The following is a 26,432-nucleotide window of genomic DNA, read 5'->3' on the forward strand; positions in this document are numbered from 1 at the left end:
GTGACGGGGAAGGGGACCATCCACAGACACGCTCCAACGTTGAAATTAATGAGTCCTTTGGGAGAGATGAAGATTAACACTCTGCAAGTCCAAACGGAGGAGAAATCACAGATGTCTGGCTTGAGATGCAGAAAGCTGGCTTGAGATGTGGCAAGGCAGGTAACAGGAATGAACCTTGGGAGAAGGAAAACTCAAGAGGTAGAGGCAAGAGTGAGGAATGCATTGTGTTGTGGTTGTGGGAAAAGTTCCTGAGAGGAAGTAGTGGAGGAAGAAGTAAAATTTATCTTATTCCCACAGTCAGTCATCCAAAATAGTTCACTGAAAATTTGCTGTCGTCCTAGAATGATGCTAATTGCTGGGAATGCAACTTAAAGCCAGCGGACATTGAGCACATAACAGCAAAAAATCAATTATAAATTGTGATAAGGGCTAGGAAGGAAAAGGTGCTATGAGAAACAGGGAAACCCGCTTTAGACTGAGAGGTCTGGGAAAGCCTGCCTTTGGAAGGGACCTAGCATGCAGAAGCCCAGAGACAGAAAGGAACTCAGGGCATCTGAGGAACTGAAAGGAAGCCAGTCATAGCTATGGAAGAAGAAGGAGGTGGGGAGGAGTGGCAGAAGGAGGAATTTCAAGCAGGAATTATGCCCTGTCAAATTCTACAGGAAAAATGAGGACTGAGAAGAAGCCATTGGACTAACTGAGAAAAATGACCTATTAAGAAGACCATTTTAGTTGCATTTAACCCTTTCATGACACAGATCAAGACAGGCTAAGGTATCAGCCCTGTAGACCAGAACTGGGTTGAATCCAAGGAGCTGGTGCTTAAATATAACCTAAAATATCTCAGTGATGGAGGAATTAGAATATAATCTGAGTCTTTATAAAACAATGTCATAAAATCAAACAGCCAGAATGGACCAAGCGTGGACATCCACCAGAAACTGTACATCTACTAGTAGCAGAGTTGACTCAGTTGAGATTAGAGACCACAAATTCCTATCAAGGCTCCTCCTTCTGCTGCATAACATTTTTGTCTATGATCCAGAGCCTCTGGAGCCAGAAATGAGGAGTCTTAGGCTGGAGTCCATTACCTTAGCTTCAGCATAAGCTTGGCAAATATGGCATAGGGTCGTAGAATTTAGTGGGATAATGAAGGACCATCTGCAGGTCCCAGATGACCTTGAAAAAATGCTAGGTGAAGTGAAGAAGGAGGTGAGATACTACAGGGGAAAAGAACATAGTTAGCAGATGAGGCATAATTATTATTAAGGTAAAGAACAGGAAGAATGATAAAGTTAATTTCTGCTTTCAAAATCTTAGAATAAGAGCAGATCTCACTGACAGCAAGGTCCAAGGTGTGTCCACACGTGCAAAATGTGTAAAATGGCTTAAGTAACATGGATATAAAGTCTTCAGAGTTAAAGAAGGCAAGGACCGAAGTCATTTCAAAGATAGTAAAAGAGGCTCTACATCAGTCAAACACTGGGGAGCCTTAACTTAGAGAAAAAATAAGACAATAGTTAAGCATAAAATAGGTTATGCTAGAAAGTGGAACTAAAGGCATGAATAAATAGTCACAGCGATATTACACCCCACATCAGTTTACACAATGACTAACTATGGTTCCATCATTTGATTTTCAGTGTCTCCAGGGAATTCATGTACTCTCAACACCCCTTCGCATCAACTTTCCACGTACCAGACTGGCAACTTGGCTCACATTTAATGCTGAAACAATGAGAAGATGTCATAGCCTGAAATTAGTGGTTTACCCTGCCTTGAATTAGTCCAAAGTAGGGCTTCATGGCAAAACTAAGTATTATTCAATCCTTTATTAAAAAAGGATATATATAATTTATAATATATATTACATATTAATATATATAATATAGAGAGAAGTATGGTATTTAAAATTTAAAAGTTAAAAAGGAATCCTTTTATTTAAAAAAAATTAAAAGGCAAGTTATGCATATCTGAGTAAAAATTACTGAATGGCTTTCGTTCTGTTTCTCTCAAAAAGCCAGACCAAAAACCCCCTTAAATTGGCTAAGGAGCAAAATACTGAAGACATAAACATGTAAGAACATGGGTTAAATTTTACATTTGCAGTAGTAAATTTTCATTCAGATCTACTTCATAAGATTTCCAAAAAATATACTGTATATGGGAGAAGCGCAATGAGAAAAGCCTAACTCAAAGGAATGGTAGGACAATATTGATTACACAGGAACACACTCTTTGTTAGATGTGTTGTTGTCACCACTCCAGCCTAAATTATCACTCACTGTGATTATGTCAGTACCTTTTTAACTTTGAAGGAATATGCAAAAGATAACCCGCCAAGACAGGCCTCCAGATGACATGTGAGTATTTTTTTCATAAAGACAAGAAATGATGAGCAACTTCCAAAGATGAGATGTATGGTCTGATTACAGTTACACCAGCATGAATCAATTATCTGTGACAATTTGAAATGGTGGGAATCATTTTTTTCCTCCTAAATCTCCCAATCCAAGTTCCCAAGAACCATGGAAAACATATTTAATTAAATAATGTGCCAAAGCAGAACAAATTTCTCCACCCACTCTCTTCTCTGGTTCACTTAGAGCAATTTTACCCTCGAATATCAGCATCTGAGGGATTTTAAAGAGATTTCCCTGACTTTGTGTCTCTTGCTAGAGAACCCAGGGACTGGACAAGAATCCAGCTTCTAGGAGGGAACTGCTTGGATCTACCACTAATGCCCTAAGGACTCCTTGAAAGGAAGATGGGACAAGTCCCAGTACTGACTCCAATCCGTGCTAAGGCAGAAGAACCATGGAGCTCTGGACAGCAGTGGAGAGGCGATTCCACCGAACACTTCTCATTCTGACATACAGCCCTTCACTCTCAATACTGAGCCCTCGGCAAAGCTCGAAGCAGTCTCACCCCTCCAGAGGCTGGACAAACACTAGGAACCAATGCCTTCCAGAGCTTGTATCATGGCAGGTGTTTCAGAGAACTACACAAGCTACTGAGGCTTGGGACTAGCAGCGTATCAACTGATTCGCCAAGCCCAGAAAAACTCCCACATTCTTGAATTTTGGGAACTTACTGAAGAACACATGATAGAATTGGTACAATATATTCTTTGTTGCTTACCAGAACTGAATTGCCACTCCCTCAATGCTTCAGCCAGGCCCAGCTTCAAGGGCATATAAGCCGGGCAAGAGCATGGAGCGCTATGCTGAAAAGAACCAGGGCGTGAGCTTGGTTTAATGCTCTACTGTTGCCATCTTGAATTTCATAATAAGTTTTTAACAAGGGGCCCTGCATTCTCATCTTACACTGCTCTCTACTTCCAACGTGATGGAGCTGGTTCATCTTCTACAGAACGTGAAGCAAGCTCAATCTCCTGATTTATTTGTGACTTGAGCATTTCCCACAGGTAACTGGGCTCTAATGCAGCTTTGGGAAGCTGGCCCTCACCCTGATCATTTCTGCCATTCAGGAGAATTGTCTTTTTAAAATATTACTGCTTTTAATAAAGAATTCACCTCAAGGGGAAAAACGATACAGAAGAAAAGTATACAGAATATAAGTCCTCTTCACTAATGTGTCCTCACTCAATTTCATACAATCACCTAGGGCTAAATAACGTGAGGAGATATCTTCCATTAAGAAAAAACTTTAAGGAGTTCCCGCTGTGGTGTAGCAGGTTAAGAATCCAGCATTGCTACCCTGCGACATAGGTCACGGCTGCAGCTGAGATTTGATCCCTGGCCCAGGAACTTCCGTATGGCCAAAAAAGAAAGGAAAAAAAAATTTTAATTAGGAGAGTTCCCTGGCAGACTAGTGGTTAGGATGTGGCGGCACTTTCACTGCTGCCGTCCAGTTCCCAGACTCAATCCCTGATCTGCGAACTGAGATCCCACATCAAGCTGCTGCACCACACAGTCAAAAAATAACAATAATAAGAAGAAAACCAGCAGCTTCGAATCATATGTATTCTTTTTTGCTCATTTCAGGGGCCTCGCTTAGAAAATATCAAACTACCACTCCATTTAGTTACAACTGGTGACCCAAGGGCAAAGCAGCGAAGACCCAGAAAGGACCAACTGGCTGTCTTCTCAAGCTTCTGTGAGGAGTTCAAGAGAGTGAGCTTCATGAAAAACACAGATAAAGCCCCAGTTTTGCCATGTCCTTTGAAGGAAACCTCTGTATATCTGTTTCCTCGCCTGTCAAGTATGGCAATTTTTACAAAGCCTACAAAACCTCTTCCCAAGGGAGCACTCTGGGTTTAGGAAAAGCTATCACAGGAACCCATCCCCATGGCCACACTGTGGTCCTTGTCCTCGCCTGGGACTACCCCACCTCAGACATCTTAAATTCACAGTTTCCATTCTCATCATCCGCCTTCTCTTTCTACTTATCGTATTTACTTACTGCACCTATACCTGTTTCGTTTCTTAGAAACAGAACACTTTAAGGATTGTTAGTCTCCCTGGTTTCTTCTTTCTCATTTTTAAGATCCTTCCTGTCTTTCCTTCTTTCCCTACCCATCTGATGTTCACAGCCCATCACTTCAAGCCTCTTCGGACAACATCCTTAAATTCTTTGCCCTGTTATCCTTTCATCACACTATCATTTGTCCAAACTAAGATCTTGGCCTCCTTCCCAGCACCTACCATTCCCTTACCCCATGTGTCTTACTGACTTATCGTTAGAAAAAAGCTAAATCCACCCACTTCTTGCACCTGCCTCTACCCCAGTCCAAGCCACGTTCTTTTCTCAGGTGGATGCATACAACAGTCTCAGGTGGTCTCTTTTATATATGTATATATTTTCCCCACTGTACAGCAAGGGGATCAAGTTATCCTTACATGTATACATTACATTTTCCCCCCCACCCTTTGTTCTGTTGCAACATGAGTGTCTAGACAAAGTTCTCAATGCTACTCAGCAGGATCTCCTTGTAAATCTATTCTAAGTTGTGTCTGATAAGCCCAAGCTCCTGATCCCTCCCACTTCCTCCCCCTCCCATCAAGCAGCCACAAGTCTTTTCTCCAAGTCCATGATTAGCACAAATGAACATCTCCTCAGAAAAGAAAATCCAGTGGTCTCTTAATGCTTTCAATCCTTCCTATTCTCATTTACTTTCTAACTACTGCAAGAGCAATCATCCTAAAATACAGGGCCAAACTAACATTGAACTTACTACTCCCTTCAATATCTTCCATCTTCCCTTAACCCTTTGTTAACAGAGTCCTTCCTTCCATCTCATCATCCCTCATTTAACATTTGACATCCCAGCTGACACCAAACTTCTACTCTCTTCCAGCTGGCTGTGTTCTCTAACCTCTAGACCCATCAGTGTGTTGATCTTTCGGCCTGGAGCACTCTGTCCCCATCTCCTCTCCCACTCTGCGCGGGGTGGCCACGTCCCTTAGGCATCACCACAGATATCACTTCCTCTGCAAAGCCCTTTCAGACCCTCCCCCTACCTAAGTATTTGCATTTCTCAAATGTGAACACAGCCACCTGCACTTCCTCATCACAGCACTCATAACACACATTATCATTTCAAGATAAACCATGTATCCCTTCCACCAGATTGTAAATTCTGAAATCAGAGGCTGTACCATCCATCACTCTATCCCCAACACAACACAGAACCAGTGTACTGGAAGCACTCCATCATAATATAATTGATTTTTTTATTCGGTTTTCAAAATTACATTTTGATTCTGAATCCTCAAAGTTCATTGCAGCAACACGCTCTACAAATAATAATCTGTGCATAAATTCACACAGCATTCAGATCCAGGAAGTTTGAGGCTTGAGAACTAAAATTATCTAGACCACAGTATTTACGGTCCTGATCATTAAAAGTTATTTATTTCTTCAGTAGTTAGCATTTTCAGGGTGATCTCTAAGCCAGTTCCCAGGCCTCAGCTCCTCCCTGAGGCTTGAAGAACTCCCAAATGGGAAAGGAATAAATCTGGATCCCTCACTGAGCCTTCATCCATCACTTGTACTCCAACACCACCATTGCATCTCCCCCAATAAAGATCTAAAGATTTTAGGAATATCTGAAAAATCTTTAATAAAAGTGTAGTAGGATATAGATTGCAAATTGAATGGGTCATGGTATCTGATAAAGGTGAAAGGTGAAGAAATTAATAATATTAATAGGAATAATAAGAAAAATAACAGAACATATTTTTATAGACAACAAAAATTTGAAAACTAATTTAGAAAGGCAGAGAACCGTACAGGAAGGAAGATGGGGGAGGGAAGGGAGGAGAGTGGGGAGGTAGGGAGAAGGCAAGAAAAGGGAGGATAAAGAAGGAAGGACGGGAACTAAAGTCACCGCAATCTCTTTTCTTCTAGGTAGGCAAGAAAAATTAGCAACAGGGGATCCAAAAAGGTCCTACAGAAAGTGTCATCCCTACCCTCCTCCACAGACAATAAATGTTATCCAGATCTTCTTCCAAAGTTCACCGAGAACACTTCAGAAGAGCCTCATCATGAACAGCACACAAATCTAGCACTTGATAGGACATCACTAGAGTCATCTATGAACATTTGGAACTCGACATGAAGGAACCATCTGTGGCTTGGGAATAAGAAGGGGGCTAGAAGGACTAGAAGGAAAAATGCAGTTATTGAAAATGCATCATAGGACCTTAAAGTCTGAAACAGTAGAAGCAAGATGGATAAAGAATCTCTTCCCTCCTCTCCTTAATTGAATACACTTAAGCAATCAAGTTTTTATTAAGCATAGACCACGCTGCATACAATGTGTCAGCTATTGTTAGGGACATAAATATCTATGGTCCCAGAAACGCCTGGTCTCTGTACTCCGCATGTCTGGACATTTAACCCACTGGAACTGCAGAGGAAAAAAAAGTTTCATAACTGATACTTGGGCCCAAGAATAATCATAATAAAAAATGATAAATCCATTGAGTGTTTATACACTTATCTCTGTGCTAATTAAGCATAAATACGCATTTTTTTAAGGGCCACTCTGGCATCATATGCAAGTTCCCAGGTTAGGGCTCAAACTGGAGCTACAGCTGCCGACATACACCACAGCCACAGTGATACTGGATCTGAGCCACGTCTGTGACGTACACCACAGCTTATGGAAACTTCAGATCTTTAACCCACTGAGCAAGGCCAGGGATCAAACCCACATCCTCATGGGTACTAGTCAAGTATGTTACCACTGAGCCACAACAGGAACTCCCTAAATGTGCATTTTCTTGCATAATCTTTAAAGTAACACAATGAGATATACAGAATTAGTACCTCCATTCTAAAGATTCTATTCTAAAGATATCCATTTTAAAGAAACATTTTCTCAGAGAGTTTGGGCAACTTGCTCAACACCAGTACTCACGATGCACCCAGGGTCTGAACTTTTCCATTGTTCTCCAGCACCCTGAATCTAAGATGATCCAAACAGAAGATAGACAATGGTTCTCCCTGGCTTTGGGGGCAAAACCCAAATGAGCGTGGAATAATGTACCCTGAGGAAAAGTGTGTTGGGAACTTGAACTCCATTCTAGAACACAGTTATCATCAACCATCATGTTAAATATGGAGAGCCATTGAAAGTGGCTTATCCACTCAACCCTAAAACCAAATGTTGAGATTTGGAATAATTGATGGCTAAAAATTCCTCTCTACAGCAATAACCAAAGCATCTGAACTACAGCTGCATGATGATTTGGTCAGCACTTGAAAAAAGAGAATTTTTCTGAGACACATATATAAAATTAGGGACTGAGCAAGAAAGACGTCACCATGACTTCCTCTCATTACGGCTTCCCATGAATGAGCACCATGTATTAGGGAAAGCATCCCAGATTACCTAAGAATTCTAACACAAAAGCTGCATTTCCTAGTCATACTGGGTGGTAACTCTTGGCGGGGAGGGAGAATGTGCTTATGGTCACTTTTATTTAAATTCTAAAGAAAACCAAATAATACTTACTGCAATGAGCATTCAAACATGAGAGCCATTGAAAAAATTTAAATCCAAACCTCTCAGTGCTCTTTCCTTATGTTCAAAGTAAGGAATGCTCTAAGTATATAAATAGTGCACTTGAGCACTTGAGCAGTATCTGCCTTTCTTTCAGTATTTGCACTGAAGAAGCATTCCCTCATGCCCAACGTGACAAAATGGAATTCAATGAGGGGTGATCAGAGATAAGCTGGCAAAAGAAATAATACAGCCGCTAACAATAGAGCCTGCTGATGTTGAGAAGAAACTCAGAGGATGCCAAGAGGAAGGTTTCAAGGAGGAGGATGGGTGAAAAAGAATGATGCAGCAGCTCCATAAGGAAGAGGCAAGTGTGGATTAGAGAAAGAGGGCTTGCGTTCTACCACCAATCAAGTGCTTACTACTATGAGGGCTAAAAACTCTTCAAAATGAATAAATGGGTTAAACAGAATGGGGATTACCATTTAAGTAGAGCAATCTAACTTTGCTTTAGATCATGGGAATTCTACCAAATCACAAAGGAGAGAATTAGCTGAACAAAATAGTTTAATTTAATGGGAAATTTATTTCAGAAGAGATGCTAAGGAAAATTTCTGGAGTTAAGTAATGACATTTAGAATTAGGAGCCGTTTATGTAAAAAGCAATGTCCAAGGATAAAGTTAACTAATAAGAATTTTTCAGGAAGACCTAGAAAAATCTGAGATAGAGACCTGAGGCACTTTAGAAAGAAGAACAAAGAAAAATGTAAGCTCTCTCTCTATAGGAAATAATTAGAATAGTAGAATTTGACCTAAATTAAAGGAAAATTTCGTCATGCCTATGAGCATAAGCATAGTAACACACACACACACACACACACACTTCTTCCTACCTTATAAATCCCCCAAGACTGAGATCAAAATGTTACTTCTGCTTCTTTTCTAGTCTAATTAAAACATGAAATGTTGCCTATTTGCCCGTTATCAGTTTATGCATATTATGGGTTAAATAGAAAAGTTAATATTAATTGAGGGTGTCACTTCACTGCAACATTTACTTTATTAAGTCAGCGGACTAGTGAGTATTAAAATAAGGCATGGCTCCAAATTATATACTATCCCATTTATGCTAATCTGAGGGTGAAAGCCAAAGTCTTAGCCAGTATTCCCATAAAAAGACACCCTTCTACACTCTAAAATGTAAGCCCTATTCCAGAAATTAAACTATACCCCAAAAGATTTTTTCAGACTGTAAATGCCTTTTAAACTGTAAAAAGGACAAAATTATAAAATAGAAAAAAAATAAAACTTTCCAATTACAAAATTTCCTCACAAAACTTCCATTGTTTTTTATTCTTTAATGATTTGATTTAGATTTTTTTTTAAACAAACTTAAGTAGTTGGAATCATCTTTTTAATTTAAATTTCACAAGAGAATCACAATGTACATCCCCTGACAGGATTGTGTGTGGCCTATTTATTCGAAATGTTTGAGTCCATATGGATTTCTTCTATTTTATGTATAACTTCCAGAAAGAATTTTCTCTAATAAGCTAGCAACTCAAGGGCAACCAATATGAAATCCAGGCCCTGAGAGCACAGTACCTCAGGTCTGCCACCTGTGATGTTTGCTAGAAGGACCAGGGAAGGCACGCAAAGCTCAAATTTCCATGTGGGGCACACTCAGAAGTGTGAGCCAGAAGTGGGTGGTCCACTGAGGTCAGGGTTAAAGTTCACAGGATAATTTGGAAATTATTCTCAGCTTGGATCTCATTTATGAGGCCCGAGAATACACCCTTTAATTAGAATACAATTTCCAAAGCAGCCACTCCCTTGACTTTCCAGAGCTCGGCTATTCTCAGAAAAGTAAAAACAGCCGCATCACACTGACAGCTAACAGTCCCCTATAAATTATGCCTTCAATGTCCAAACCAAGAAGGCAGCAGGCGTCCGGGACAACAGAGATGTTAACTGCTATCCGGCACAGCCCCATCTCAAGAACAGACAGATAAAGAGAAGTCACATTAAACAGAGTCCCTTTCCTTCACTTCTTGCTTATGCAGCTGAATTATCCCATGAAAGCTTGGAAAAAGAGTGGGTTGTACATTTGAAAACGTTCCCACATCCCAGCCGGCCTCATTTTTCTGATGATCCCTCCATCCAGCCAACCTCACACTACAGTGGGAACACTAAAATCAGTTCCATGAGAGCCAGCTGTCCGCCTCTTCCACGGTGCTCAGGGAGCCACACAGGACTCCTGGCATGGGAGCCGGCCCGGTCCTGACTCACCACAGATGTTCCCCTCCTCCCCCAGGCAGCTCTGAGCCAGAGCCTTCTTTCCAGTGCCTATTGTTATTACAAAAGATTCACTGGGCCCCCAGAATGAGCTCGGTGCTGAAGCAAGATGAAAACACCCATCCCCGTAACTGCCCAGTTAAGAGGGACAGACATTAGATGACGCAGAGATGGCCAATGATTCAGTGCGGGAAAGCCAAAGATGGAAAGTCAGGCAGTTTTGGAGAGTTTAGTATCTGGGAGTTGGAATAGCAGAAGCTATCAGATTATCAAAGTTGCAAATGCTCTCCCGACTTGAGTGGATTTTAAAGATGACATAAAATGTTCCACTCCAGCAAATCCAGATATCGAATTTTTTTGTAGACCCAACAGAGTCACAACTGTCTAGAAAAGCAGGACCAAGGAAATAACAAAAATGTAGTTTTGAAATTTGTAATCAGAAGTCACAGTCTAAAGTTACCCACACATTTCTGGAAATTCTTGCCCATTTATGTTTTAGGCAGGAATGGCATTGCTGTCTTGGGCCATTACCCTTCACAGATCCATTCATCTGTCCGTTCTCCCAGCAGACCTCAGAGGGGAGCATAAATCTCCCTCTCTGCATTCCCTCGGCGCAGATGAGGACAACCAGACAGTTGTTCCCAAATACTTCAGTGCTCCATGGCTGCATCATTAGCTCAATAAAGAAACTATTTCATGTAACTTACAGCATTTTTTTTTATCACTGTCCATGTAGCCAGTATAGACAATAAAGAGTTCATTTTAAGTCCATTCCCTTTAATGGTATGAATTCTACAACTAAAACGAGCTTCATCAAATGGCACCAAAAAAATTTAACATGTTACTATGACTCTCCCTATCCTTATACAACCATGCTTATATTTTGATTTTCATCCTGCGAGTTCATATTCATGGTTTTCTAGTGTGGCCTTGGGAAGGGAGATTAGGGAAATCAATTGATTAAATGAAACAGACATTTAAATTCTGTGACTAGAGGGTGAAAAAAAAGGAGCAAACAATCATGCCTGCAAAAGGTGAAGGTAAAATTGTTTACAGAAGAGAAGGGTTCTTCTGGCTGTAATCTCCTTTCTTTTTTCTTTTTTTCTTTTTTTTTAATGCTTTTTAGGGCCACACCCATGGCACATGGAAGTTCCAGGCTAAGGGGTCAAATCAGAGCTACAGCTGTCAGCCTGCACCAGAGTCACAGCCACAGCCACAGCCACGTGGGATCTGAGCTGTGTCTGCGACCAACACCACAGCTCATGGCAATGCTGGATCCTTAACCCACTGAGCAAGCCCAGGGATCGAACCCACATCCTCATGCATACTAGTCAGGTTAATTACCACTGAGCCATGACAGGAACGCCCTTGCTCTAATTTTCAGGTTGCTGGGAAATCACAGATAATATATTCCAGTATCTCACAAAAGCTATAAAGTTTCACAACAAGCAGAGTCAATATTTAGAAGACAACCAACATATGTTTTGGGAATAAATATTTACTTGCAATAGTGTTTATTTGATTCTTTTGAGAGAGCTATACAAATCTTGTTCTTCACTAATTTCTGAGTCTCATTTCCTTTCTATTCCTTTCCCCAATTCCTTTCATACTTTTTAGAAAAGTATTAAAAAAACAAATGGTCCTAAAATTAAACTAAAACACGCTCACTTTTAGAGCTTTGTTTGAAAACTTGAAATTTCCTTTGATAGTGTTTTTATTGTTATTGTTTGTTTTCTACAAGGTCATTTTTTCCTTCCTTTTCAATTGTTTTTTTCTCTTTGGTTTCAGATAGGGAGAGACACTGTGTATTCTGAAGAGGCAAGACAATATTCCAAGATTCAAAGTAAATGTAACATGTAACACAGAAAAAGGATCTATATTATGAAGCTGTCTGAACTGAAGAATTAAATTAAAAGAATAAAATAAACCAACACTTGATTCTCAGAATAGAACATCTTCTCTGTCCTCTCTGGAAAACTGAGAAGTGATGTGGTAATTTGGTTACCATGAATGAGAATTTCAAAAGATGTAGTACTCCTAAGCCTTTCCAGGTGTGGAACAGCAGCAATCTTTCTACTTACACATTCGCTACAGAAAATTGTTCATTGTTTGGCATATTCATCTTGAATCCACAACTGGGGAAATGTGGTGACCAGAACAAGCAGAACCTGCCATTGATCAGCATTCCAAATAGCACCCCAAAGACACTGGCATTTCAGGGTCTTCCCAGAGTAAAACAAAGCAAAGCCAAAGCTTTTTATATATTCTACAGAGCAATTTTAAGAAGAGGAAGAGAATTTTTAAAAGCCAAAGAGTAATAAAATGTTAATTGTAAAATAACAGTTTAGAATCATTCAACCAGGACAGCAGGGATCACATGGTGATACAAAAGTACTGTGCATTCTCCTTTAGCTCTGTCTTTTTTGTACTGGGCAAGGCCAGGGATCAGACTCACATCTTCACGGATACTAGTCTGATTTGTTTCCACTGCACCACAACAGGAACTCCCTCTATTGTCTTTTTGGTTTCAGTCTGTTTTTACTTAGAATTGTTTGACTTCTACTTAGTAGCTGCTCAAGAAGGAATTAAATTTTGTCTAAATCTCTCTGAGAATGGGATCTAAAATTTACAGGTAAATTTTCCCTTTCTAAAGAAAGGATAAAAACTGACAGAATTATTTGTATCCTAGTATTAAGCTTTGTATGCCAAAAGACTCATGAACACACTTTCAGATAAACTCTGTTGATTTACAGATTTCTAACAGAATTCTAGGAGACAGTTAACTGAGAGGATACGATCATAGTCATGGGTCTGAATCACTCCAATTTTCTCCAGAAATACTTACTTCTGATGAGTTCATCATCCGAACAATTTCCCCAAATGGACTGGTCTTGCTTCTCTCCATGTGTGAAGCAGCTATTGGTGGCTTGAGTAATATCTCGGTCAGTATTTTCTTTATCACATTTTTCTAAATTCAAAAAAATATATATATTTATTATCATTAAATATGACATGATTTTATCTATTTTTTCATTTTATAGATGATTTCCTAAATGCTTCTAAATCTGTCATAATTTAAAAAAATGGGATCAATATCTCTGACTGTTGGATATGTTATTGACTCAATGACTGTGATTTCCTGAGTACCTACCATGACTAGCATTGAATAAAAAGATTTTACTGTAAAAATTATGTTAAGATTATTGTAACCAAGTCATAGTAACACAGCAAATGATCTGTCACGATAGGGAAATGTTTAACAGTTATATCAAGGATGGAAATGAGTCCATATATGTAGAGGATGGGGGTCAGGGCAGGGGAAGCATCAAAGAAAAGAGATTTATATGTAGGTTTATGGGTTCTGGGCAGGGGGGAGCCAATAGATAAGGAAAAGTAATGTCTTATTGGAAACATAACTCAAGCAAAAAGCAGACTATAACACAAGGCAAAATGAATGATAAGAGAAGCCTAGAGCACTAAAGAGGTTCAGAGGAAGAAAAAAAATTCACTAGGATTCAGAGCTCAAGAAAGGCACTATAGAAAATGGCGCATGTGGGATAGTCTTTTAAAAGATCAGTAGCAATTTTCAAAGTAGAGATGGGAAAAAGGCCATTCCAGATGGAAGAAGAGCATGGGAAACTCTACAAGCAGGCATTTGGACAAAAGTTCCAACTTTCTGGACTATGAAGCACTTTAAGACGGATGTCAGGAGATAACACAGTACAAGTTTGAAGAGGGACACATTATGGACATTTGAATGCCCAAGTGAGATATTTGGACCTAATTTCAAAACAAGATAAGTAAGTGACATGAGCCACTGAAGCTTTATGAATTGCCTAATCAATGATATGCATTAGGAAGATTAATAAACTTGTATACACCAGTGGTTCTCAATCCTGAGTGTATTTTAATTCACTCAGAGGATTTTAAAAAAAACAGATTCCTGGGCCCCATCACCTGAAATTCTATTTTAATTGGGGGGAGGAAGAATATATGATTCTACTGTACATAAATCCTTGAGAATCACTAGAGTATGGATGCATCTAAGAAAAGAACAGAGTAAAGGAAACTAAAAGGGAGACTTAGCATAGTCCAGGCAGAAGTTGATGAGTTTCATCAACTAGATAAAAAGATGGGAAAGGAGTTAAATGTGAGAAAATATGTAGAGGGATTCACAGATCATCAGAGACAATGGGATTGGTGATAACAGAGTTCTCTTAGTCTGAATTGGATGGGGAAAACCTAAAGACTGGGAAAATAATTATAAAAATGTATATTTGTACCTAGCAGATGTGTGGACATCAAATTATGCAGTGGGGATACAATTAATCACAAGACACAGCCCAGGCCTTCATGGAGTCTATAGTCTAGGAGAGGAGTTTAACGTTGCACATCTGACTTTGCAAGTCACAGAGTTACAGCTGGAAAGAGTCATCTTCATAAAAGGGATTGCTTAAGCCATTCATATGACCAGGCTCACCAAAAGAGTGAGTACATTAAAAAAAAAAAAAAAAAAAAAGAGTATCAGGAGGAGCCTAGGGAGTTCCCATCATGGCACAGCGGAAACGAAGCCAACTAGGAACCCTGAGATTTCAGGTTCGATCCCTGGCCTCGCTCAGTGGGTTAAGGATCTGGCGTTGCTGTGAGCTGTGGTGTAGGTTGCAGACCCAACTCAGATCTGGCATTGCTATGTCTGTGGCATAGGCCAGTGGCTACAACGCCAATTCGACCCCTAGCCTGGGAAACTCCATATGCCTCAGGTGCACCTCTAAAAAGACAAAAAGACCAAATATTAAAAAAAAAAATTTAAAAAGAGGAGTATGCATAAGTGTAGAAAAGAGTCGCAAAAGAAAAACTAGATGATGTCAAGCCATGGAAGAAAGGAAAGGAAAGAGATTTAAACAGAAGTTGTTAGTCAACAGTATTAACATTTCCAGTGGAAGGAAAAAAGTTTCTGCACACTCAGAAATTTCTCAGGTACCATGGGGATTTCACCATTGAAGAGTTCTGCCATGAAACACATTTCAACACATGAAAATAGACGGACACTCAATAAAGAGTAAGTCCAGAGGCTAAGATTTCTAGAAAAAAAATGGGATCTTCAATACTAAGCATTTTTTAGAAAGCAAAACCATATTCAGCTAGCAGTAAGATATAAATTAGAAGCATGCTAAACTAATATGTTCTAGATTTATGTAACATTTACACAGCATTATCATAGAAAAAAATGCAATCTTTCTGAGAGGTGTTAGTTTCAATTAAAATCTTTGACTTTTTAAACAACTCCAGAAATATCTCCACTGATGGAGTCAACCCAAGGCTTTTCTGAGATGATCAACAGAAAAGATTTGTATACAAATTCACTAATACACACGAACTCCTTTACCAGCAGAGTCCTACACTTTCTGCTACTGTTATGTAGCTGACTGCCGCCAGGTGTCATGCTAGTAGGCTTGATTCAATTAGTAACTCTAATTGAAGCTGAATGAAATTAATTATATAATTTTGAGCTGTTCAAGTTTAATTCCATTAAAATTAATTCATGAAACCAGGGCATTATGAAGCATTGCTGACTAAAAGAAAATAGGTATGAATAAAGCCTCTAGACACACTTGACTCACATTTGAATCATGTCCAATATTCAAGTGCTAAACACAGACCCTTCTCAACTCTGCACCGAACGAATGAAAATGTCATGTGGTCCATATGCAAACGAATTTAGAGTGACCCACTACTAAAAGGGAAACAAAGTTCCTTCTGCCCTAAATATTTATTAAGAGACGATTGTCATATTTTTTTAAGTTTCCTTATCTGTGCAATTATAGAATTAAGTGATGCCCAGAGTCTTTCTCCACTTGAAAAAGAAAAACGAGAGTTCCTGTTGTAGCTCAGCGGAAATAAATCTGACTAGCACCCACAACGACACAGGTTCAATCCCTGGCCTTGCCGTAAGCTGCGGTGTGAGCCGCAGATGCGGCTTGGATCCTGATTTGCTGTGGCTGTGGCATAGGCTGGCAGCTACAGCTCCAATTCAACCCCTAGCCTGGGACTGTCCACATGCCATGGGTGTGGCTCTAAAAAGACAAAAACATTTTTAAAAATTTAAAAAAAAGAAAAACGATCAGTCTCTATCTCATTATATCTAAGCAATAATAAATATGTAACTACTATTAAATCACAATTATTGGTCTACGCAACTTTGCCTCCTTTGAAAACTAAGAAGTCTTGGCTCAAAAGTCAGTCTTAGGCTTTTGCTATGGTCCATAGCATGCAGCCCAAAGCAAGGTTCAGAAATTATTCCAAGTATAAACTTTACATTGACTTGTCAATTCTCCATTTTTATAAATTAAACTTTTGTGACCACTTGACTGGACTGTGGCTTTTTAATATATGTATTTGTATTTTATTAACACCTCTTTAATTTTTAATGGACACCAATATAGCAGCCTCATAAATGATGTGCAGTTATATCTAATATTGACTAAAGGCACCGAAAGAGAGTGGGATTTGATTAACTGAAAACTCCAAAATGGATACCTTCACATCCGGCCACAGAACAACCTTACTACAACTTTCAATAGGTTTGGGTCACAGCCGCTACTCATTAAAAGGACAAAATAGCAGTTTCTAATAATTTCTGTTATTAGTATAGGCTTCCTATCACTTCTGAATTGTGCCAGCAGAAGCCACAGTCCTGGTTTAGTTAACACCTTTCTACATTTATGAAGGTTTGTAGTTGCGATTCAACTGATATGTGGGCCTGAAAGACATATCCCAAAGGCAATCAAGTCATTTTGGTGATGAATAAAGTTAATCTGTACCTTTTTATAAGATTTCTATATACACATCCATTCCTCCCCAACTATGCACACACACATACACACACACACACACACACACAAGCACTTCTCTCCAACTTAGTAACTTTCTCTTAAAAGGGACCTACACCATCTCAAAGATCCTCTTCTCCTAAGCTAATGGTTCACTACTCTAGTGCACCTTAAACATAAGATGCACAGGTCCCAGCCTCAGGGGTCCCAATTCAGGTAGTATGGAGAGGGAAGGGGTGTCATCATTACATATGGCCAGATTTGAGGGGCACTATTCTACATCAGCTCCTCTGTACAATACAATTTAAAGAAAACATAGAAGAGCCCAACAAACATTGAAAGGCAGACCTTGCTTCTCATCCCCTTGTCACAGGATTCCAAGTTACCAGAAAACACAATTTTACCTAATCACTAATGAATATACAGGTATTTAGTTCCATTTCTATGTCAGGACAACTCTGAGAATATAAAACCTAAATTATATACAACACTAGACAGTTCTACCAATAGATGAACATATAAAATACGTTTTAGACATTAAAACAAAAATTGAAGACACTTTAAATGTAGCACTAGACCAAAGGCTATCAGTATACTACTGGCATCTGCTTCCAAAAGATGAGCTCCCAAATATTGTACTGTGCCTACACTGAATAGGGAAATGCAGAAGACTCTGGATGAGGGGAAAAAGCTTGGTCCCTGACAACAAATCCTCTAGCTGAGGAGACCAAACATACACATAAAACCATCAAACAACTACAAAAAAGAAAGTCATGAAAACTGCCCTGGGTCACAATTCTGGCTTAAGGACTGACAAGAAGGGGGCTGGGCCTCATTCCCTTTATCCAGAAACCAGGGCACTGAGTTGGATAGTTGCATAAACTTTTTTTGGCTCTAAAATTCTATAAATCTGAGTCTACCCAAGGGCTAAATAGAGCCAAAATTTCATATACGCACAGTAGGGTGTTTGGAACAGAGTAGAGAAGATCATAGAAAAACCTCAGTAAAGCATTGACTTTGAGTTAACTTTCAAAGAAAATCGTGAGCATGAAAACACCAAAGAGTCAAAGGAAAAAAGTAAGAGTTCCAAAGTTATCAATTTAAATAAAGTATGTCCTTCAGAAATGACTATCTCCCTTACAGGATCAATGCTATTTATTTTCTGCTATATTTCTTAAGATGGTCATAATGGTGAGAAGCAATCTTGCTCTAATCTCAACTATCCCTACTAAAGAAGAATGAGAAAAATTCAAATAAAGAGAATTTCCATTTAACTTAAAGTTCTATAATATTTTACCTAGTTGGCATTATCCAAATTTATTTTTTTGTCAGAATAATTTCTATTTTATTTCAAATGCTATTGATATCAATGAAAATAAAAACAAGGATATAATAAAATACAACAACTTAATTTCCTTGCACCTTACCCTCATCCCTTAGGTTCAATTTAATAATTTCAATGTAAATGAATTTCTATTCTTGATGATTTTCAGTTATTAAGTCTATGTTCTCCAAATATGCTATCACTATATCTATTAGATAAGGTATTATTGAATTTTTTTGAAATGGCATTTGAAATATTTTCTCTTTGTTTTGTGTCAAGTTCAAACTTTACAACATGATTTTTGCTACTAACAGTACTCCTAATGAAATACTTTTAAAGAGGATAATTCTATGTGGTCTATTGGGTGAAGTAATTTATCATAAAATGTTGATTATATCATTTTTTTTCATTTTTTTTATTACTCAAATGAATTTATCCGAATTTAAAACTTTGAGAATTTTATTTATCCCAGGCAGCTGGAGAATAAAATAACTGAATGGTGACTAACAAAAAAGAAATATCTAAGTGCATTAAAAATAAGTAAACTGGATAATAATATAGGTAAGATATTCTATATGCCATATAACAGCCACTCAGCTATGTGTTAAGTAAAAACATAAATTAAAAAATAATAAATTAAAAATTTAAAAAAGAAAAAACAAAAATTCTTTTGTTGAAAGAATTAATGAATTTTTACAATTACAGTATTTTCAATTTTCAAAGGACTTTAATATATAATATTTACTTGATCTTCAGAACCATCAACAACATAATGAAGAAAACATTAGCTCAATTCTACTGATGAGAATATAGAGCGAGTCTCAGAGATAGATACTCAACTGGAAATAGGACGATAAAGTGCAGAATTGGAAAGAATCTTGCAGCTCAGCTAACTTCCTACCCTACCCAGGGTAAAAGCGTCACTGCAATATCTCGACCCTTCTCCAGAATTCCAAGGGATGGTACCTCACAAGCAAGCACGTTCTATTCTTGGTTAGTTTGTTTTGAATATCAATATGCCATCAAGTGATCTCAAACTGGTCCTAGTTCTGTGCATTGTAGGTAGAAATAATAAACTTTTCATAATACAACTATTCAATCTACTGAATAGGGATATTTTTTCATCAGCTTATAGTCACGGAAATTTATTATCTCAATAGCTAAATGCTTTTAAAACATAATGTAACAGAAGAATTTAGAAACATTGCATGAGGATGAAATGAGCGTGTCAAAGATAGTAATGAACTTTTAAAACCTGTACATACTGTTGGTGCCATGGTTTTCTAACAAATAGGGACAACACTGTCATACATAAGAAAAGATACCTGAATCCTTCCTGATGAATAAATAAAAAGACTCTTCTTAGGTTCTCTGGGACAGAAATATTATCCTAAATTGTACTTCGCACTGGAGAAACAGTTAAGAGCACGGGATCTGAAATCAGGGTGCCTGAGTCCATCACTAACTACGTGGATTGTGGGCAAATGAATAATCTTTGTTTATTAGATTCTTTTTTTAGGGCCACACCCATGGCATATGGAAGCTCCCAGGCTAGGGGTCCAATCGGAGCTGTAGCCACTGGCTTATGCCAGAGCCACAGCAACGCAGGATCCAAGCCACATCTGCAACCTAGACCACAGCTCACGGCAATGCCAGATCCTTAACCCAAAGAGCGATACCAGGGATCGAACCCGCAACCTCAAGGTTCCTAGTTGGATTCATTAACCACTGAGCCACAACAGGAACTCCAATCTTTGTTAGATTCTTAATTTTTTTTTCTTTGTTTTTTAGGGCCACACCTACTGCATATGGAGTTCCCAAGTTAGGGGTCGAATTGGAGCTGTAGCCAACGGCTGACACCACAGTACACAGCAAGACCGGATCCCCAACCCACTGAGTGAACCCACATCCTCATGGATACTAGTTGGATTCTCTTCCACTGTGCCACAACAGAACTCCAGATTCTTAATATTTAAAATGGTAATAGCAGCATTACCTACATCTCAGAAGGTGGACGTGGAAATAAATGGAAGGATGCCTAGAAAGCAGAGTGTCTGTCTGGTTTATAATAAGGGCTCATTCACACTTGCTCTTAGTATTACATTACAATAAGCACCTTTTAAAAACCTTAGGGAAGCTGTCAAGGACGTTATCTATCTATCTATTCAGTAACCCCTATGTGGAAAACCATGCTAGAAATTTGTTTCCAGATTGAATATAAGGAAAACTATTGCTTCCTGTGAGAAGATATGCATTATTTTTTTTTCCTTATGGACAATGAAAAGCATATTTGAGAAAATGTTTTCTTTTTGCCTCAAATTTACAGACAAAGTTAAATAACTGGATTTGACCCTATAGTGATACCTATATGTTTTGATTTTCCCTCAGGTTTGGGCCTCCTGGGAATCCATATTTTCTATTATTCTGTTTTAATCTTTTTTTTAAATATACTCTTATAAACTACCTCAAATATTCTCCTGAACTAGGCAGAGGTATGTGTAAATGCACAAACCAGTTATTAAATATTCTACTTGTTATCCATACTTTGCTTACTCTGTGAAAGAGTGATATAAATGATGGTGCTTGGCAGATATCCTTATAAAGCCTCATAAAACTTAGTATAATAATTCACCTATTTCTTACAGAAAAGAGTATTAGCTTTATGCTTAAAATTTTGGATTTTGGCATGTTAGTTCTACTTCAATTACATATTTGATAACTTATGACAAAGAATTTATAATCTATGTAACACATATACTCTTATTGCTATGCAATCCATATTCATACTTCCATTATCTGTAAACAAAAGCACCTTAAACAATTTCATTTTTACTCTTCCATTCAAATACCAGCATTATTTCAGATCATCTATGTGATTTCTAGTTTGTGAAATATCAAATAATCTGAGACCAAAAAAAAAAGAAAAAAAAAAAGAAAGGAATCTGGGTCTGTATTTCCCAGAGGCCTGGAACAATGTGGAAATCTACAAATGTTTCCCAAATGTAACCTTTAAAAACCAAAGATAAGGCAGTTTTCAGGAAGACCTGAGGCTCTGGAATTTTACTTCTTCACTGATCCAAAGAAAGAAAAAAAGAAAAACAAAAATCCCTCTAGCTTAATGACCTTTAAGAAACACTGCAAAACCTACCTGTTCTGTCTAATGTTCTAAAACTGATTAAAATCTCATTGACCAAAACAACATTTTAAGATAACCAGAGCACTTTTAACAGACGAGTGACCAGAGGCACAACTCATAATTGTATAAATATAATAAAATTATATAATCATAGATGTACTATTAATGTTTGTTGAATGAATTAAATGCTTAAATCAATTTAACCAACAAATCATGATTACCATTATTTTGAAAAATAATAAGACCTCTGAGCAAAAACTAAATTTCTTCCTTCAAAGCTTCTTAAGCATATGGGAGCCTATGGTGTGTTTAAACTGTAAAGAATGAGAAAAATGACATGAACTCAACTAGTTTATAGGTCGGAGTGGGCAGAGAACAACGGGTTTTCAACAGAGCAAACTGGATAACAATTACAAAAATTACATGAATACGTAATTGAATATGAATACACAGATAAGTGTAAAATACAGTGATAGTGCAATTAATCTCAATAATCAGGGCTCTGGATGAGGTGAAGAATTAGGCACTTTCCACTTCTAAAAAAGTAGTGGGGAGGTTAGATAAAGGCAAGCTGATACAGGCGACTAAGATACCTTATTTCAGTCACTGTAATCTCCTCCTATGTCTAAATCTAAAGTTCCTCTTCCTAAGAAAATGTATTTTCAGGATGACTGACTCTAAAGCGTAGTAAATCCTGCCTCCTCAAATACAAGTTGAATTGTGTTATTTCCACCAACAAATATACTCATGTTAAAGCCAAACCCTCAGAGGCTTATGGAATTTGGAGTTACATGGGCTCATAGAGATAGATCCCTTGGCCCAACTTAATAACATGAACTCAGTTGAGAACACACAACATCTAGCCTTCCCAGGAAGAAGGCAAAGAGAGGAGGCATAGATACTTCTAGGACTAAGGAAACAGACTCAGAAGACAGCTCATTTCAGTTTAGGCCTCCTTAGTTATTCAAAGACTTCCCCACAATTGTCTAAAATCTACTTCCTTATAATTTTCACTGATTCATCTCATTTTGTTCTTTGCCATCAAACGAAGTTGAATCATCCCTCCACGTAAAACAGCCTTCACAGTCTATCCACTTTTGTAGGCATGACAGTCTCCTTACTCTTATCTAGAAAGCTATCATGAAAGAGACTGCCTTACTCTTGAAATCCAGAGAAGCTATACCTATAGCAGTCCCCTTACTTAGCAGCCAATTAACCCTGTCATAAAAAGGAATTAAGGACTTTACTTTCTTCCTCTTTTCTAAAATAAGGCTACACACCCATCTTTAGTCTTTTAGTATGATCACTATTTTAAGTGTCACAATTTTTAAAAATGTTTCTGTTACCTCTCCATTCTATCAGGTAGTTTTTATCAAGAACGCTTTCTATCCCAAGCTCTCTGGTGAAGGTAAAAACCTGCATTTGATTCATTCAAGAACAAAGGCCAGTGGAAATCAACAATGAACCAAAGGAGGTGGTTGCTTCTGTAAAGGCATTTCAAAGCTATGATGTAAATCTGATCTTGAAATAAATGCGTGAGAGCATGGAGAATAGTGTTTCAAATAGTGGCAAAGGCACAAATAAAATAACAAAAAGAGAATCTAAAGTATATTGAAATTGATTTCTTGGACTTCAGAATGATGGATATGGATTAAAAGTCAGGGTATGCTTCCTCTCTGGTAATTCTGCTAAAGGCCCAAGCCAGGTGGATTCTCATTTAATCCACCAACACAGCCTCTTGCTCTCTGGATCATCTCTTCAGAAACCACCTTCTCTGAATTCTCCTTTAAGACCATGGGTCCATTCTGACTTTACAATCTTTGCAATCTCATTAACTTCCAATTCCAGTCACTTCCAGAAGGATAACTCGTAGGCCCATTACCTTTATCTTGATTCCTGTCCTGATCTATGGATTTGAAGTTTCAACTCTACATGAACATATCTTTAGCAACTCACTTCCTAAAATCTATCACCACTTCTCTCTGTCCCTGCCTTTTTTTCCACCTGTGGTCTGTGTCTTGATCAACGGTACTCACAGAATCTTTTTTTTTTTTTTCAGATTTTTATTTTTTCCTATTATAGTTGATTTACCATGTTCTTTCAATTTCTGCTGTACAGCAAAGTGACCCATACATATATGTACACGTTCTTTTTCTCACATTATCCTCCATTATGTTCCATCACAAGAGACTATAGTTCCCTGTGCTAAACAGCAGGATCTCATTGCTTACCTACTTCAAATACAATAGCACAGAATCATTTTTAACTCTATTTTCTTCTTTCCCCTAACCTAACAATCAATTACCAAACCCTACTAAAATACAGCCTCCCAATTTCACTTAAATCTATACTTTCTTGCCCATGTCCACTACCAGTGCCTCCCATCCTTTTCTCCTCCAGCCTGAGTTTTTTTTTTTTTTTTTTTTAACACAAAGACTGAATATGTTACTCCTTGGTTCAGTCAAAATTAAATTCATTTTGCATATTGATGAAAAATTGATAGAGTTATTTTAACATTGTACATATTTTGATGTACAGTAGTGTTGTAAACTCCTCCACTTTTCCCATAATTTCAGGTTGTAGCTTAGTGAGAAATAGTCAAATGCCTCAGAAAATCTTCCTAAGATCCTGCATGTTGCATAGGTATGTGATGGAAGAAATAAGAGTAGACTGGGTCTACGTTCATAGAAACCCAGAAGATTAAAGGCTAATCCACCATGAAAAAGAATAGGAGGACTATTTCTTGGAGTAGAGAAAGTGTGGAGAGGAAACTGGTTCCCCTGTCCTCTGCCACCTGCCTTCACAGGCCTGTCACCTGCTCAACCACAAGTGCTTTATTTTTAGTGTTCAGCTCTGCATGGTCCAAATCAAAAAGACCAACAAATTGTGTATTCCTCAGTCGGGGTCACTCACAGCCCAACCCAGACAAAACTGACTCCTTGCTATCCTGAGAGTCTCTCTCAACCTCTAAATTAGGAAGCTCCAGAACCGTGCCAGTCAACTGGCAACTGGCCATGAACTAATGCGGCACATGGTTCTTATTGTGGTCTTGAATTGATATCGAGACAAGGGATTTCAGTTTAATTTGGCACACACGTACACCTTATCCTCTCTCTCTCCTAGTTCACAATTTCCTTCTGGGCAGAACTATGTATCATACATTTTCAGTCTTCAGCATCTGGTACACAGTAGGCACACAAGAAATATTCGTTGACAGGGTTTCCCTTTGAAATATGCCAATAATAAAATACATGAGCTAGTATGAACATGTATTTCAGACTTTATTCTTGAAACGGTTTAAAAATCAGGCTTAAAAGCACATGCATATGAATCATCTTACTTCAGATCACGTGGGTATGAATTTGAAAAAAAAAAAAGAAAAAAGAAAACAGAAGTGGACTGCAAGTAGAAACCACAAACGAAATTAAAGTTAAAATAACTCTTTTCATAGTTTCTACTTAGTGAGCTTTAAGTGACTAGAATTTGAATCTAGAAAATAAAACTCCATTTCAAAACCTTTAGGTTAAACCCTTACCTCCTTCAGAATGTGTATGCTAATATAAAAAGAAGACATAAAAAGTTTAAGTAACTCCAGTAAAGTCTTTATGGCAAAGGGGGAGAGGGGGAAGAAAGAGAAAAAAAGAGAAAAAGAGAGCAAGAAGCATCTGAAACACTGGTGCGTAAACACAGGACTGATTAAGACAGCAGGAAGGGCTACAGCATCTTTAATCTGCTCTCTGAATCACCAAAGTTGAACTATTCAAATATCTAGAATCTTCTAGCCAACACAGAATCAATATCCTCCCCTCAATAAAAACTAAATAAACAATTTCAGGAATAGAAACATAAAAAAAGAAAAAAATCACATCCCATGCCTTCTTACAGTAGAATAATTACATTACCTCAGAAAAACAATTTGGTCGAACTGTTTCCCTCTTTTGTTTGTTGTTGTTCTGACTAATTTTCCATTTGCAAATGGCATAACTTTAGATTGTGACAATTTATGTTTCCTTTTTCCCAAAATCTTTTATTACAAAAATATAATGCTAGTAAAATAATTGCACACTGTTATTAGACCTTTCCATGAAATCGCCTCAACAAGATCCAGGAAATGAGGTTCAAAGCAACAGGAAAGGTTCTTACACACCCAAAAATTCCACAGCTTCCCCAGTAGCCCTGAAAAGGTCACTCAATTTTATATATACGTTAAATCCTTGTAGGTGAACAGTCCAAACAAGGCCAACAGGCATGATTCTTGCTGCCCAGAAATCACAGCTTACTAATTGCATTGCTGGTCTCTAAGCTCCCCATACAGCCCGCAACACAAGATCAGCTGGTACAAACACACTCTTTCCAAACATGTCTGATCCCTCCCTCCCCACCCCACACCCTAGTGCTTCCATTCTGTCAACCTCCAACCCTAAGCCAATTCCAAAAATTCATTCTATCTGCTTCTATTCTCAAGCTCTGGAATGCTTTTTGCTGAGAAAGGCGATCAACCATGCTGACCATGTCCAGTGAAAATTCATGCCATTCATTCTTAGTTAAGCCTCAGTGTTACTGAGCCGCTCCTTTGTTTGGCCCAGATTGACTTTCTCTTGAATTCTTCATTCTTTCAAATCTTGTCCACACAGCTCAAATTTCTTGACTCATCCTAACCCCCCTTGCTCTCAGCAAATGTTGCATCTATTTTGCAGAGAAGATCTAGGCCTACATTAAGCTGTTCCTGATATGAAATTTTCTCTAAATTATCACCTTTTCTCCCATGCCCATCTCAAAGGGGAAAGTTCCCAACTTTCCTAAGACTGGTCTCATCATCCCCTTCCTTCCCAGAATTTTACTCTTTCAATTACAATCATCCACGCCCAAGACTAC

General features: G+C 38.2%; 1 protein-coding gene across 5 annotated transcripts in view; it reads right to left on the bottom strand.

The window, feature by feature from the left end:
- MDFIC (MyoD family inhibitor domain containing) overlaps positions 1-26,432 on the bottom strand; it is a 99,617-nt gene that overhangs the window by 63,610 nt on the left and 9,575 nt on the right. For 3 of the 5 annotated variants that reach the window (XM_005673229.3, XM_005673228.3, XM_003134762.6), the window contains exon 3: positions 13,113-13,235. The exons of the other annotated variants lie outside the window; for them this stretch is intronic. In XM_005673229.3, coding sequence (XP_005673286.1) covers positions 13,113-13,235 — 123 coding nt within the window. The remainder of the gene's footprint in view (positions 1-13,112; positions 13,236-26,432) is intronic. 5 annotated transcript variants of the gene reach the window in all.

This window comes from Sus scrofa, chromosome 18, assembly GCF_000003025.6.
Source record: "Sus scrofa isolate TJ Tabasco breed Duroc chromosome 18, Sscrofa11.1, whole genome shotgun sequence".
In the NCBI taxonomy this organism is placed as follows: domain Eukaryota; kingdom Metazoa; phylum Chordata; class Mammalia; order Artiodactyla; family Suidae; genus Sus; species Sus scrofa.